This window comes from Lutjanus erythropterus, chromosome 20 (genome assembly GCF_056507025.1).
Source record: "Lutjanus erythropterus isolate fLutEry1 chromosome 20, fLutEry1.hap2, whole genome shotgun sequence".
Classification (NCBI taxonomy): domain Eukaryota; kingdom Metazoa; phylum Chordata; class Actinopteri; order Lutjaniformes; family Lutjanidae; genus Lutjanus; species Lutjanus erythropterus.
In genome coordinates, this window is record NC_139336.1 from 7767989 (window position 1) to 7783807 (window position 15819).

General features: G+C 40.9%; 2 protein-coding genes across 2 annotated transcripts; both read left to right on the forward strand.

Annotated features, from left to right (window-relative positions):
* Positions 1-7825: 7825 nt before the first annotated feature.
* LOC146308142 (voltage-dependent P/Q-type calcium channel subunit alpha-1A-like) lies at positions 7826-9837 on the forward strand. The gene has a single exon (XM_084746197.1). It carries the CDS (start codon positions 8632-8634, stop codon positions 8926-8928), a length of 297 nt encoding a protein of 98 aa, XP_084602323.1. The 5' UTR covers positions 7826-8631; the 3' UTR covers positions 8929-9837.
* Positions 9838-12079: 2242 nt separating this feature from the next.
* LOC146308143 (voltage-dependent P/Q-type calcium channel subunit alpha-1A-like) lies at positions 12080-15543 on the forward strand. Its single transcript, XM_084746198.1, has 2 exons — positions 12080-12180; positions 15400-15543. The coding sequence occupies exons 1-2, from the start codon at positions 12088-12090 to the stop codon at positions 15541-15543; spliced, it is 237 nt and encodes a 78-aa protein (XP_084602324.1). The 5' UTR covers positions 12080-12087.
* Positions 15544-15819: the final 276 nt, after the last annotated feature.

Genomic DNA, 15819 nt, shown 5'->3' on the forward strand with positions numbered 1-15819 from the left:
TACAAAATGTTTTTTTCGACTTGATTCTCTGCCTTTTTCAAGTGAATTACTGGGAAATACATGTGAAAACCATTTGGATAAGTTTGTTCACTTCAGAGGTTCATTGTCACATCCGTGTTCATATGAACTTAAGGCTGTATCTAGGCTGAGAATAACATATGCATGTTGTTGTCAGGCCTGTGGGATCTCTTTTGGGGGACTTGGCAGTAAAAATAAATTGGGATTATCAAGAGAAATTGCTGAAAAAGTCTACAGTGGTTTGAATAACAACCCCTGTCCTTCATTGTTTACCTTATTTTACCTGAACGTGTCGGCTTGGCCTTCAACAGGGACAGAGAGACAGTCCCCACAGTTTTGTACTGCTCTTTTTTGATAAGAATTGTTTACTCTGGATAGCAAAAAGCACAAAGCCTTTTTCAGACAAGACATTTTATCTTCTTATGGGAGAACAAGCACCGGTGTTACCAATAACTTTAATGATAGATCTGTTGTGTTCAATAAGCTGAGGCAGTGTGACAGTGACCCAGTATGTGCAGCTCCAGGGTCCTGAAAGTGCAGCAGCTCAGTGGAATTCAGACATCATTCATTTTATTAATTACACCTGTGCTTTTCCTACTGTTATCTGTCAAAATGTCTGTGCAAAAGGCCTTTCGCAGCTTCGTCTACCTTTAAAACCACAGAATCCTTGAAAGCGTACTGTACTTGGACAAGCCACATATAGGGGAGATTTAGGCTTTATCACCCTTTTTCCATAGCAGTCATCATGATATGAAACAGTAGAGTAAACACAGGTGTCACCTATGATACTAATTAACATTACACTCCACTCAGGTCAGACTGAGTCAGGGTGCTGCTGTTGTACATGTTGGCTCACTGGAAAGACTCTGCTGCACTGCACAGAACAGGACCTTAATTAGTATCATTGGTAACACCTGCGTTTTCTCTCGTGCTATTATGATATTTCATGTCGTTGTGGCTGCCATGAAAAAGGTCAAATGGAAGTTCTTTAAAATAACGTGTTTCACCTAACTTAATCTTAACTCGAGGACTAATTTGTCCTCATTTGAAATACGTATCATGGAGGATAGTAGGAAACTGGTGGATTGGCCATTCCCAAGTGAGACCTGGACCTGCCCTGCATGGAGTAACAGATCAGTAATTCCAGGTACTACTTAAGGACCTATGCTTCATTGATTGTAGCTAATTGGCAGCTGATATTTTAGGTGTTACATCAGATTCCAGCTGAACTGAATTATGGCTAAATACATTGCATTAATTCATAGTTAGCTGTAGGTAACTGATTGTGTTTGAGAACAAAGTTGCAAACTTATTTTCTGGGTTGAACCAGAGACACCGTTGTACAAAGAATACTAGGAAAAAAGGGGAGGAAGAATCTTTTTACTTTGCATTCTCATAAAAAAAAGTCAAAATGTTGAGAATAAAGTCAAACTTTACACATTACACCCAGGATTAAGAAAAAATAAATCATTTTTAATTTGAAGAAAAGAGTCTAAATGTAAGCCAGATAAGTATGTAATAAAGTAGTGATGAAAATAAATATATAAAACAAGTCATATAATAACATCTATATCAAGTCAAAATGTCGAAAAATTTAGAGACTAAGGCCACAATGGTTTTTCAACTCTACTCCTGACCGTTCAGTTATCTTTATTGGCCCTAACTGTCTTCCGTAGCCCGCTGTGGAACCCTCAAGTACTGCTGTAAATGTGGTTCAGTGCTCCTACAGTAGATAAACCATTAACGTTTTTCTCACCCCTTTCAGGCCTTAGTGACGAGTGTAGATACACAAAACATTGTTATTGTTATACTATTCAGTAACTTTTTATCAATTTTTTTTTGAAAAACAAAAAACATAATTTCTTAAACTATGCATTCTGCCTATTTATTAATATCTGTTACCCACCAGCGGTCCGCTCCGCCACGCTGGGCTCCTGGAGGATGCTCACCCTGGGGGCAGAGTACGAGGACACCTGGGCTCCGTCACCTGACAAGAGTCGCCGTCCCGGTCAGCAGGCAGATGGGGAGGAGCCGGGGCCCGCGGAGGGGTCAGAGACCGCCACCGGAGATCCGGAGGAGCCGTCATGGAGACCCGTGGACACCGACGCCGTGCAGGAGTGTGACGCAGTTTTGCACCTGGACGGGCAGAGCAGCGCGGGGAGGAGAGACGGCGTGCGTCGCTTCGTCAGGAAGCACGAGCTGCTCAACAGCACGCCATGGTCCCGCAGGTCAGACACACATTTAACACAAACATTTAAAAAACTTTAACAAGTCAAACAGCTTTTTATTAACTCAATTTAAATTATCTTACTGACAAAGAGACGCTGGAAAGGATTGTCGAAGTTAAAGGAAACGATTCATACAGAATAAATAAATAAATGCCAAAAATTAAATACCAGGCCCCTTTAGACAGCAGCCATACTGTAGGATAAACACAGGTGTTACAAATAAGTACTAATTATGCCTTAATTAGTATTACTGGCAACACCTGTGTTTGCTGCAGGCCTCTTAAATTATAATGTTGGTGTTTTGGCAAATTATTTGATACTTAAAAAGATCCCATTGCCCACAACTATTCTCTGGATATATTGCATTGGCGATATTTATATCGGAAACGGAAACAAAATAATTTCCTCCACAGTTTCTTCAGCAATATTAGCACAAGATAATATCAATAATACTGTGAATGTTCAGCAGTCTTTCTGCAGTACATGAGCTGAACCACTAGATGGCTCCTCAGCTGTATCCAGAGCATTCGTGTTAATGATATGGCTGAATGTTTACACATTTGATTTTTATATGCTAAATGAATAATCAGCAAACATAACACAACACTGGATCAGTGTATAACAACTGGTTTAGTCTGGTGTGCAATGAATTAATTAGACTGAACATACAGTAGGCTCAGTAGGAAGTAACTAAGTACAGTTACTCAAATACTTTGCTTAAGTATTTGTAATTTACTTGAGTACTATCACATCATCACATCACTATCAACATCATGCAACTTTATACTTTATGCTCCACTTTATTTCGGAGGTATGTCATTTTATGTTTTACTCCACTACATTTATTTGATAGCTTTAGTAACTTAACACATTCAGAAAATGAGCCATTCTGCTTACTGAGTACTTTTACTTTTGGTACTTTAAGTATATTTTGATACTAATACTTACGTACTTTAAGTTTTATTTTGATAATAGGACAACTACTTGTAACAGAGTATGTCTACACTGTAGTATTACTAATTTATTTCAGTAAAAAGTCTCTCTCTCTCTCTCTCTCTCTCTCTCTCTCACACACACACACACACACACACACACACACACACACACACGCACACACACACACACACACACACACACACACTTTATACATGCTCATGAATAAATGGCATGGTGTGGTTTTACCCCAAATTGAAACATCTTCAGTGTGAAAAGGCAACACCTCCCCACAGTATCAGTGTTTACACTATGTGGCCAAAAGTATGAGGACACGTACCTTTAGCGTGTACCTTTGTGTACTTCTGTGTGATGTTTGTGTCTCCTCATACTTTTGAACATGCAGTGTATGCTGATTGAAAGACAAAAAAACAAAAAAAAGACTGTTAATCTAACAAAGAGCCCAATGCAGCATTTTGTGAATCTCTGAATATTACAAATTGGTGACTCACAACTAGATGAATCTGAAGTTATGAGCTGCAGTAGGGACACTGTCTTGCGAGAAATACAGGAAATGGAAACTGCTGAGTGAAAACAAATACAAGCTTTAGATCCAAATGACCAAGTAAAAAGTTTTTATGTTGCATTTGAGTTAATTTTCTAAATCTAATTTGAAAAGCATAACCATCATCTCCAGTAAACACCATACGCAAAACGTTCCCAACGGTAATTAACGTTAGCCTACACAGGCTATTAAAAATAAATTTATAGTCGTCTGTGAATCCCTGTAGCCACTGTAAACACATCTTGTTTGTTTCTTTCCTATGATGAATAACACTGACAGTCTGAATAGTCCAAGTAATAAAATACAGTACATAAAAACTAAGTAGACACACAACAAATTAAAACTGAACCTACAAGAACTGAGCAAGCCAACTGCCTGTGGAATAAGACTTATGTATTTTCTTTGTTGCTAAAGTTTAGCCTCTAAAACTTGGAGAACCGAGAACATTCCTCTGTGATATGCAGAACCTTCCTTCTCACCCTCCATAGCGCCCAGCTGTGGCCTCTTAATTAGTTTACTGGCCACACTGACAACCATTGCCATCTTGCTCCAATATAGTGGGTATGCACTGATGTCACTTTCCCACCGGGACTTGCCCTCTCAGTCGGATTTAGTGGCAAAACATCCTGCAACATGGCTGCCCCTGCAAAACCAGGAATAAAACTGTTGATTAGCTGCATAAATTAAAGGCAGTTGGACTCGATAATGATTCTCACAACATACCAAAGACACAGTGGTTCATGTTCACATGCAGCAGCAATGAGGATAAGCGATGCAATCTGCGATTGTTGCATGGAATATGAATGAAAGATGCAAAATATTCAATTCATAAGTAACAATCAAAACAGTATATAACTTAAAGCATGATTTATGTTAAAAAAAAATACTTGACATAAAATGGCAAATGCAAAGCCATGTTTCAATGCCTGGATTCCAGTTGTTCCTTTGAACTGTAGCAATCCATGTGCTTTTCTTTTCCTAAACTTTCAGCAATGTGTAAAAACATCACTCCGATTTCTTGTTGAAACTTTTTGTACAATCACACAACAGCTCTTTCTCATATTAGATGTGTTTTACATGTTCTTGTGGCATTCAAGCTGAATATTAATGCTGTCACTCAGTAGTGTTTTTGTGTAACCGCAGTGACTTCACCTGTTGTGACATCACATGCATACTGTTGAGATGATGGACTGATTGTCCTTTGCTCCCATCATCATCATGGTACTACACTTCATACATGACCCAAAACATGACACTGACATGGTATCGTCTTGTTGATCAGAGGCTCTGTTACATGCTTTGGAATGAGACTGGGCTGTGTGTGACCTAACACTTTCAATTTTCTGACTTTTTCAAAACTGTTAAGGACATAGAAACATTGCTTGCATACATTTCTTTAAAACCTAACATTCACAGTGAAACAGAGTTTGTTATCGAGGACTGTATTTTCTTTGGCCTTTCTTGAGCAGACAAGGCTGGAGAGCAGTTACATGGTCCACGCCCTCAAGGATCATTTTATCTTTATTTTTGTATAAGTAATTAGTTTTTGCCTTGCATCATAATTTCAGTAGTTATATAGAGAAGTTAAGAGGAAATGAAACAACACCGAGGAGCTTCTGTGCTAATTATGAGTTCTCAGACACACAGTGTTCTGCGCAGAGATTCTGCTGGAGAACACTGGTGCTGGTAGCTAATGCAGTAATTACCTGTGTGCTGTTTGGGATCCTGGAAGCCTGGGCCATCTTTAACAGCTCAAAAAAAAACCACTAAAAAATGAAGAAAAAGTAAGAAGTACTGTACTGGGTCTGTAAAAATAGTTTTGGAAATATATAAGTACAAAATCAGGTGTTCTTCGTGGCTATGGCCACTTGTTGAATAGAAAAGAATAAAACATGACTGTCCAGCTTACACTTAATGAAATTCCATGGCATTGGTTGGCAGTCTGAAAGAAATCTAGGACACTCTGATTATGAATATAAAAATCCTTTAACTCATGGATTAACCAGTGCATTTCAACTCAGAGAGTCTTCATCATGGCATAATGTGCAGTGAGAGCAGGTTTAATCATGTAAAATCCTGAATATGTGTATTTGTATCTGTTATTAAAGTTTTATAAACAGTTGGTTTATAGAACAGGGAGTTATAGTCAGCTAGAAACATAGGGTCCCTATGCATCCCATTGCTATAATTTTCTAACTTAATTTTTTTGTAATCCTTGAGGTGTCTAGTTAAAAAATATTTTACTTTCAACTCAATAACAAAAATTTAAAATCTGCCTAACTTCTGAACTAGACATCCTACAGAGACAAATCATGTTTTAAATGTAATTTTGACATGAAGAATAGATTGAGTGGGTTATTTTAATGATTTTTAACAAGTCTGGTATGTAAAAGTAATTTACACCCAGAGTCTTAGAAAAACATCTCTAAACATATACCAAAATATATGATCAATACAAACCCTGAGATTCAACTATAATTGACAGTGATGAGGATAAAACATCAGTATATGGGTTAAGCAAGTCAAAATAGCAAGGAAACTGTTCCACAACAAGTTTAATCTTGCACGACAACAAGCTACAGAGGCGGTAAGCAGTTTGATTATTTATTTATTTTTCATCATGCTGCTGTAGAATATTTAGTCCTCATTATTAAAAAGCAATTCATTGTCAATCTCTTGCTCCTCGTCCTCCTCTTCACCCTCCTCCACCTCTTTAGCACATTGTGTTCACACCCACCATACGAAATATGCTATGTAAGTAAAGCTGATGTGACTTGGCATAACTTAGGAGTTTTCCTAAGGAACTCAATGAGTGAAGATGGGAGGACAGGGCCATCAGACCACACTGGTTCCAAGATACCGTCTTCAGTTTTCTCCCAGCGTTGTCCAGGATCTTGGGGCATCAGAAGACAGATTTGTTAGCTCGCTTCTAGCAAGGCAGTGGTTCACACGGTTGATGTGCAGGACAATGTTGTCTCTGCCCAGGAGCAAGGATAGATCCACCTTGGATTTAGTTGTCAGTTACTCATCCTCCACGTCCCTCTTCTTGTGCATGAGCTTGGTCATACATCAGACTCGTAAATGCCTCAATATCATCCATCACTTCTAGCTTTACTGACCACTCATCACTCATTTTTGAGGTCAGGTACATCAAACACTCAATCAGTTTCTCATGGTCAAATTATACAGTCTTATATGATGTTTTAGTATGACGTCTTGTTTAAAAAAAAAATCAGTTTTCTTTGAAAATCCAAAATGGCCGCAAAGATGGATGCCAAACCCTTGAGACAATACAGTATTTCGAGTTGGGAAATGTTTTCTAGACACCTTCGGGATGACATTACACATGGATCGTGTTTTCCTACTAGATTAATAGGCCTCCCTGAGGTTGAACTGACCTTGAACATCAGTAATGTGTTTACATTTCTTTGTCTGTGAATGACTTTTGGCCAATACAATGAATATGTATTTATTTATGCATAGCCTGTATAACACATGAAACAATTAGTTGCCAACTATACTGATAACCAATAAACTGTTTTCAAGCAAAAATGTCAAACAGTTGTTGGTTCCAGCTTCTTAAAAACCATAGAAACCATAAAATTTATGAAGCTGGAATCTTGAGAACTTTTAGTTGTTTTTCCTTCAAAAAAATGACTCAAACTGAATAACTTATCATCAGAATAATTGGTGAGAATTTAAGAATCAATTAATTGTTGCAGCTCTAGAGTTTGTATCTCAAAATAATGACTTACTTAGCTCAAAATAATTATTTAATATCACAAAATAATGTGAAACTTTCTCCAAATAATGACTCATTTACTAAGTTTCTAATTATAATAACTTTTTTTTTTTCATCACACTGGCAGAAATGCGCTTCCATAGTTGAAAGATTTATGAAAACATGAACAAAATGAAGACAATGTTTAAACTATTGATTTAGATTCACACACAATCATTTTTATTTTTCATTTACTTTTTTGCTTCTTTTTTTCCTAAGGCTAGTGTTTGATTTTGTCTGCAAGGTATGCAAGTTTTTTCTTCAGTATCCATGTTGCCATGATTTTTAACTCAATCTGAATGCAGACACTTGAGTGCAAGATGTTGAAGGAACACACCATCTTCTACAAGCTCCTCTCTTTTGTAAAGAGACCATGTTTATGCCTCGTCGTTGGTAAAAGAAGTATTGATTAACGCTCATGTTTTGACCCGCAGGGCTTTTTCTGAACTTCATTAGTTTTATAAGCAGCCAGCAGACGGTGAGCGCGTCTGGTACGCTCCAGTCACCGATAGGCTCATTCTGGTCACATGCGCTCTTCCTTATTCCACTGAGGGACTTGCTTTATAGCCTTCAGCCCCCATACAGCGAGCGATCAAACAGAAATCACAGGACCACCGCTCCTGTTGGATTGGCTCGTATTATTGTTGCTTTCAGCTGGGAAAAGAAACCAAAGGGATTTCAGTTTGTTTTTTTCTAGCGCTCCTGCTTTACTCTGACTGACACGCTGAACGTTTCAACTGGTGTTTGGATGCTGACACGATGCTGTCAGGATTTTGGACAGAGACGGGCTGATCTGCTCTTGTATCAGCGTGATTTTCTTCCCACTCAGCCCGGCTGGTATGGATGCAACAGCCTCAGCGAAGTGAATCATTTTCCGGCTGAAGTGCGTTTTTGCTTTTAACTTTTATATTTTAGGTTTCTCTGAAGATGAATGAGTGGAGGGGATCAAGAGAACATGGTTTTAATAAATGAGGCCACCTTCTTTTTCTGTCCACTCTAACGCCAAGCTTTGGTTTTGGATGAAGTGTGTTTGTTGTGATGCGTCTCCCCTCCATTCCCACTGACACCAGTTTGGATTTTCCCTGTCGGATCTGTGCGTTTCCAGAATGGCTCGCTTCGCAGAAGATCTACCCACCCGCTATGGAGGAGGCGCAGGCGGCGGAGGGAGAGGCGGACCGGGCGCCGGGAGAGGGGGAGCCCGGGGTGGTGGTGGTGGCGCTCCGGGCGGCCAGAGGGTGTACAAGCAGTCGATGGCCCAGAGAGCCCGGACAATGGCCATTTACAACCCCAACCCCGTCAAACAAAACTGCTTCACCGTCAACCGCTCCCTCTTCATCTTCAGGGAGGACAACCTCATCAGGAAGTATGCAAAGCGAATAACAGAGTGGCCATATCCTTCCTGACCAGAGCAGGTGCTTCTGGGAGCTGTAACCTGGCTGTGCCTGCTTGGCAACCACACAGAAATGGGTAGAAAGCAGAAACACACCACCGCCCACAGGCCCATGTGTCAAAACTGTGAAGTTTAGGTGCCGATGTGGATTATATTCAGTTGTGTTGCTGTTGAGTGATCAGTTATTTTCCCCTGTGGAGCTGCTCCGTCTTTTGTTCCTCTCCGCGCAACGCTGCCCGCACCTGTCGCTCCGCTTCTTATCTCTGTCCAGCGTGACACAAAGATGTTTTCTCAATAGGTGCGAGCAGTGAAAAGACTTCACACCCGCCCATTGTGTTCCCTCCTCTATATAGAGCCCGTAGGCGTGCACATCGACTGATAAGTTATTTTGTCAAAATGTCAGCCGTAAACTGTCCACCGGGCACGCACACAGTCAGCCCAGCATTAGTTAATAATGATCAAACATCGTTATCGATCGACGCAACTAGAAGTCAATAAAAAGCTGCGTGCGTAAAAGAGCCAGCGCTCACACTGCCTGCGCTCCACTCCCCATGCTCTCCTCCAGCCGTGTCATTCTTAAGAAAAAGCGCAGTTTATTTTGGTTAAAAAAAGAGAGAGAGAGAGGGACTGCTGGTTCAGGGTTGCAGCACCGCCTCGTCGTCTTAGTTAGGAGCCCTCTCCATGGTGCTGAAGTCGCCCACGCTCATCGCTCCACACCACCACCACTCTTTCAACGCTGCAACAAAAAAAAAAAAAAAAAAAAAGCCCACTCCAATGAGTTGAGTCACGGTCACCCTCGAAATCTTAATATTTTCTCTCTTGGAATAAGTGAAGGATTCTGCCAGGGTGACATTATTCAGCGTTTTTCTGAGGCGTTTTCACTTTTTTCAAGATGGAAAAGTGTCTAAATTTTGAAGTAATGTTCGATCCATGAAGACAGCGACATTTAGTACAGGAAAAGTCTTGAAATCTGCCATCTTTTTGGAAAAGAAGTTAGATCATCTCAGATCATAAGCATTTTTTGAGAAAAAACTAAGAGTTCTGAGACTCAGTTGTAGATTAAAATAGACATTTCTTCTGCTTGTTCAGTCATTTAAAAGCCCACTGGATTATCTAAAAAATCCTGCTGTTGCAACATTGTCTTTTACAATGAAATTGCAACATTGTGAAAGCCATTTATGCTATTTTAGTCTTGTTTGGTCTGAAAAAAGTGCAAAGGTTGTGTTTTTCCACATTTTTAATGAGAAAAACAAGATTAAACGAATATCTTGTTTTCAGTGAAGGCTGGGAAGCCAGAGCTTGTGTGACAAACACAAGAAGACAGCTTCTGCTGCTCTGTGCTCTATGGATGACAGTGAGAACAACATTAGCTGTTGTGGAACAATAATGGATATCAGTTTGTCCATGGCCTGTATGAGTAGAAGTTGAACTTTCCACTCCACAGGGCAGAAATAAAAAAGACAAACACAGGAGAAATTTAAAATCTCAGCAAATATCGTAACACAAACCTTTATACTCATTTCCTTTTTAACTCTACTGCCAGGAAAACAGTATTCTGGTTGCATAATCAGCATAGTTGGGTGTCTTATGGGTAATAATTCTGCATCTTGGCTTTAATGGTCATAAGCTGCCTATTCCCTTACGATTCATAGGCCTTCAATAGGCCCTGACCTGCGGGCAATGACCCAGTGAAAATGGATTGCAGAATGAGCCAACCATTGAAAATGGTTGGAAATGGTCAACCATCTGGAAGGATCATGAGCGCATGTATAGGATGCTTTCTTTCTAGAAAGCCTTCAACCAGAACATGATGGATGGTTTATGCTTTAGTGGACAGAATGCATTCAAATTTAAGTTTTAATGGCATTTTTTAATACAGTGTAATTAATGTAGGGTTAATGTAGGGTTGCTTTTCTGTGCAATTTATGTTGTCTGCCTTTATTTTATTAGGTTACCTTGATTGGTTACTCATTATACACCTGGTAAACTCATTTATCTTGGTTTTTAAAGGGAAAATTCTGCACTTTTCATTTGGATGTCCAGTCAGTGTTGATAGTAAATGTAGTCATTTGAAGCAATAAATTCCTCAGTGCTGCTATATTGACCGAGAAAGCAGAGTCCTCCTGCTGCAAAATCTGCATCCAGTGATGTCACAGTGAAATAGTTTATGTGAAGGAAGAACTACAGGCTTAGTGTTTTAGTCTCCACCACTGGGTAGCCTGGGGGCATGCTAGATGAGTAGTTTTGTCACTTGATGCCATTTTTGGCTAACAAAGTAAAGCTATAAGTAACGGTTGTGATACATGGCAATGTAGGCGTCAGAAGCTGGCACAGAATGCATTCTGGTGCATGTAGGCACTGCTGGCAGGGCCGGTTCAGCTTTCTTGGTCAATATAGCAGAAAATGTATCTCTTCAATTTACTGCATTAACTATGAACACTGACTGAACATCCACAGGGGATTATTGTTTGGGGTTTCTTTCATGTTTTTTTCATGCTTAGTCAGGCAAAGGGTTCAGCAACCTACTTGCCTGAAGTCAATTTTTATTTGCCCTTATACTTGTCGTAGTTGTTTTATTTATTAGCAGTTAGCAAACAGCAACAAAGTAACTAGTGAATCGAGTAACTAGCATTTCTTGAAACACGATTTGCTGTGGTAATCAGGTTTGTGATTACCTGATTTGACTCGGTGTTCACATTTCATACAGCCTTCTTTGCTGCCATGCAAGCAAGATGTGATCAGCTCTTGTTACGGCACTCCAGCAATGTTTTACAGAAACTTAATGTGCCTTTGAGAACCATGTCTTTACCCACTGCTATTTTCTTGTTATTGCCAGATCAGTAATGCACATGTTCAACTCTCAACAAAGATGAAAATGAAGCAAGACAGCTCACTCCTTAGCTACTTTCATCATCAGCTCTGCGAAAAAAAAAGTGTCAAATTCTTTTTTACCTCTTGCCCAACTGGGAAACTGAGCTGTGAGATTTACTAGCCCAATATGGCATTTTACTTGCCCTGGGCAATTGCTATTATTGAGTCCCACACATGAAAAGTGCCAAATTTTCCCTTTAAACATCCTACAAGAAAATAAATTGTATGATTCTGCTGTGAAATGTAATAATTGCACCTTCACTTTCAACTGCTCCTTAACCCTCACACTCCATTTGAATACATGATCCTGGCTACAATTATTGCCAACTGCATCGTCCTGGCCCTGGAGCAGCATCTACCTGCCAGTGACAAGACACCCATGTCAGAACGTCTGGTAAGTGCTTCAATACACCTGTCTTTGAGCTCACTTCATTTTAGACAAAGAACTTTTCAGCAGATGTTGAGAGTAATCAGGTCCCAGCTTTGATTTCCTAACCCTTGTCAGTAGTGCCACGGTCCCAGAGTTACAAAGGATCGACTTCTAACAGCTTAATTGCAGCAGCACCTTTCATTCACCAGGCTGTGGGACACTCTGTGTGTTTGTCCCTGTTTTTTTCCACTCCAGCTCCTATCTTGTAAGTCAGCGGAGCCTCTCGCTGAGCTAGCTTTGATCCCTTGCGCCGGCTCCCTGTTCCCACAGCTGCTCACATATGCACTCAGTTTAAACCAACATTTGAACTCTGACAGTCACGTTGCACGGCTAACCAGTCTCAGAGAGAAACCAGAGAGACTGCTGTGCAGGGAGGTGAAGTGGCATATCCCGACCTGTGTACCAGTAGAAAAACACAAAATAAAACTGAGTAGCATGTAGCTTCATGCCTCAGCACTTTGCTGTGCGTGGTCTTGGGGGTGTTGGAGCTCACGGGAGTTTGTCTTAAAATAGGGAGCCAGAGAGCATTACAAAGAGCAACAGCTTGATGTGGAAAAAGTCAATGAATTCCTTTCATATTCAACCACCTGCTCATGTGTCGAATTATCTCAGCAGCGGTAATGCAAATTCAGCAGTGAAGATGTTACAACTAGGAAAACAAAAAGGTAGCATTCAGCACCTGAGAAAGTGATTAGAGTGGTTACACAAAGGAGAAAACAAGCATCCTCTCCCTGCCTCCTCCACCTCGAGGATGTAATACAACAAGAAGCCTTTTAATTAGAACAAGGGGATCAGCTATTATTTATGAAGCTCTGTCAACAGAGGAGGAGGCGTGCTGTAAGTGGAGGCGATGATGGAAGCTATTCAGTAAAAGTATTTTAGATCCATTGTAAGTGTTTAGCGCCATGATCCCTGGGGATTTCCCCAGTAGTCTTCTGCAAGTATATTTATAATTCAGGAGTATTTAAATGTATGTATAATAAATGTTAACATGCTACCGGTACAGGCATTAATCCAGACAGCCCATCGGCCCTGTTGTTACATAAGACATTCAATTGTTTTGCCTACGAATCCTGTCTTTTTACAGCATACTAAAATGGATATACTGTATGTCACATTGAATGCCTGTCATTCTTGAAATGTTCCAGGCTTCTGTGGCTTCCCTTATTGGCCAGGAACAGCTTATCTGCTTCTCCATAACAACAACAAACTATCATTATTTTACCACCGCAGCCTTCACGCTTGATACAGTGACTCTCGTCCAACATATCTATTATCACTGGATGTTCACTGTAGTCAGCCTTTGCTATAGAAAAGGTCACATTTCTTATAGCGCTCAGGCCTGTCACACCGCTTTTACGTGATTATTTATGTTAGAGGCTGGGGGTGGGGGACACTGACTGTCAGGTTGTAGTATGCTGGGAGCGAGAGAGGAAAATCGAGGGGGAGAGGTTAGTGCAGGCGTGAGATATCCTCTGCTCATGCCCTGCACATTGCCCCAGGCTCTTACAGATATTAATGGAGGCAAAGAAAAAAGTGTCATGTCATACGCGCCTGATCCAAGTGGCTTGGTTAAAGTAAGGCCCAGGGTTAACTTAGCCACATGGTGCGAATGATCAAACTGTGACACTGTGTTGATTGTTTGACACTTTTAGGGAATAATGCAGAGTGTCCAAATCAATTATGTCCAGTCATGTGTTGTGCATATGCTCTGAGTGCCAAAGTGCCCTTTCAAACAGGAATGTCTTTGTTCTGTTGGGATGATGTGCTTTTGTTACGTTAGAGGGTCACTTGAACAGACCACTTCCTGCCCAAATCATGCTAGAGGAGCACTCAAACAGATCAGTTCCTGCCCAATTCTCTTATTCCATGCTTAATTTTTGCCTTAATGTCACACACAAGTGCCTCTCTGGTTGGCCTGAAATATGTTGACCCAAGTACAACTTTGTTCCATCCATATGCCCTTCTGGTTGGCCCAACTGTTATGACTTTTTGCCCCAAGAGACTCCCTATTCCATGCTTCCTTTTTGTCACAATAACACACCAAAGGATCACTTGGACTGCCCAAGAACCTCTATCATTGGCCCCAGTACCCCTTTGGTAGCCCCAACTACCTATTTATGTTACCCCAAAATGCTCTTCTCATTGGTCCAGATTCTCCTCTTTGGCCCTCATTCCCCCTTGTTTATAGTGGCCCTAAGGTGCCTACCACTTTTTTTTTTGCCTAAATGTCACACCAGAAAGGCATTTGAACAACCCTCTCTTGGTTGATGCTTAGGAAGTCCAAAGTCCCCTCTAGTGCCTAAAGAGCCTTCTGGTCAGTCCCAATGCCCTTATGGTTGGCCTCAAAGCCCCCCACTGGCCTTGTTTGCTTCATGTATTTTCTGCTTCCATACTTGATATTGCCCTTATGTGCAAGTGCCTTTTTGGCTGCCCCAAACGCCCCACTTGCCAACCCAAGCATACCCGTTTTTTGCTACAATACCCCTCTGGTTAGTTCAAGTACCTCTCTGCTTGGACCAAGCAGCCATTTCTTTGACCAAGGTACTTAAGTAGTTTGCCCACATGTCTTTCTGGTTGGCACAAGCACCCCTTTGGTTGACTTAAGTTTCCCTCTGGTCACCCCTTTGCTTTTTTGCACATTCATGGTCCCACTTACAACAACATCTCTGTGTGAAAATTGGACACAAATCCTAAACCTAAACCCTAAAAATATGCAGTCAGGAGAGATGCCCCTTTTGATTCAGGCCCCTTCCTCTGCCCCTAATATGCCCAAGGTGACATTTTTGACAGAACACAGTTCTTTTGCAATACTTTTTATTTTCCACACATAGTGCTCTGCTGTCAATTGCAGGTAAATAGTTTGTTTGATATGTTTGAATGCATTAATTAAAGCAGGCCTGAGGCTCCATTGATTTACCAATGCCGTTAAGATCATGCTGTGTGTGTGAATATTTGTTTTCACAGTATTTACTCTCTTTTCATTCCAAAGAAGAGGCTCCACTTCCTGCATTTCTGTTCACACTGGTGCAGGGAGTGAAAGGAGCCATCCTTCTTTCTCTCTTTTACTTACCCCCTCTCTTACACTTAACGCTTCATTAACCACTCTCTTACCTCCAACAAAAAGATCTCCCCCCGTCGCCCCCCCCCCCTCTCTGATTCTCTCTTTCTGTCTTTCTGTAGGACGACACAGAGCCCTACTTTATTGGAATATTCTGTTTCGAGGCTGCCATTAAGATCATCGCCCTGGGCTTTGCATTTCACAAAGGCTCCTACCTCCGCAACGGCTGGAATGTAATGGACTTCGTGGTCGTCCTCACGGGGTGAGTCCCTCGCCCGCTGGGTGTCAGCTGGAGATGGAAGTCATAAGTGAGAGAGTGGTTTCTTTTGTGTGTATCTGTGAGCGCCTTGAGAGCGAGTGTAGTGGAATCACCTTCTTCCAGTTTGACCATCTGCCTACAAGCATCTATAAGTTATTCAACAAGTAGCACAAGCCTGTAAAGGATGTGACAGGAGTCACATTTGTTGCGTTGGTCTTTCAGATTCTGTCTTTGATTTTAATTCTGTTGCTCGACTACACTATATGGACACCATATCCACATA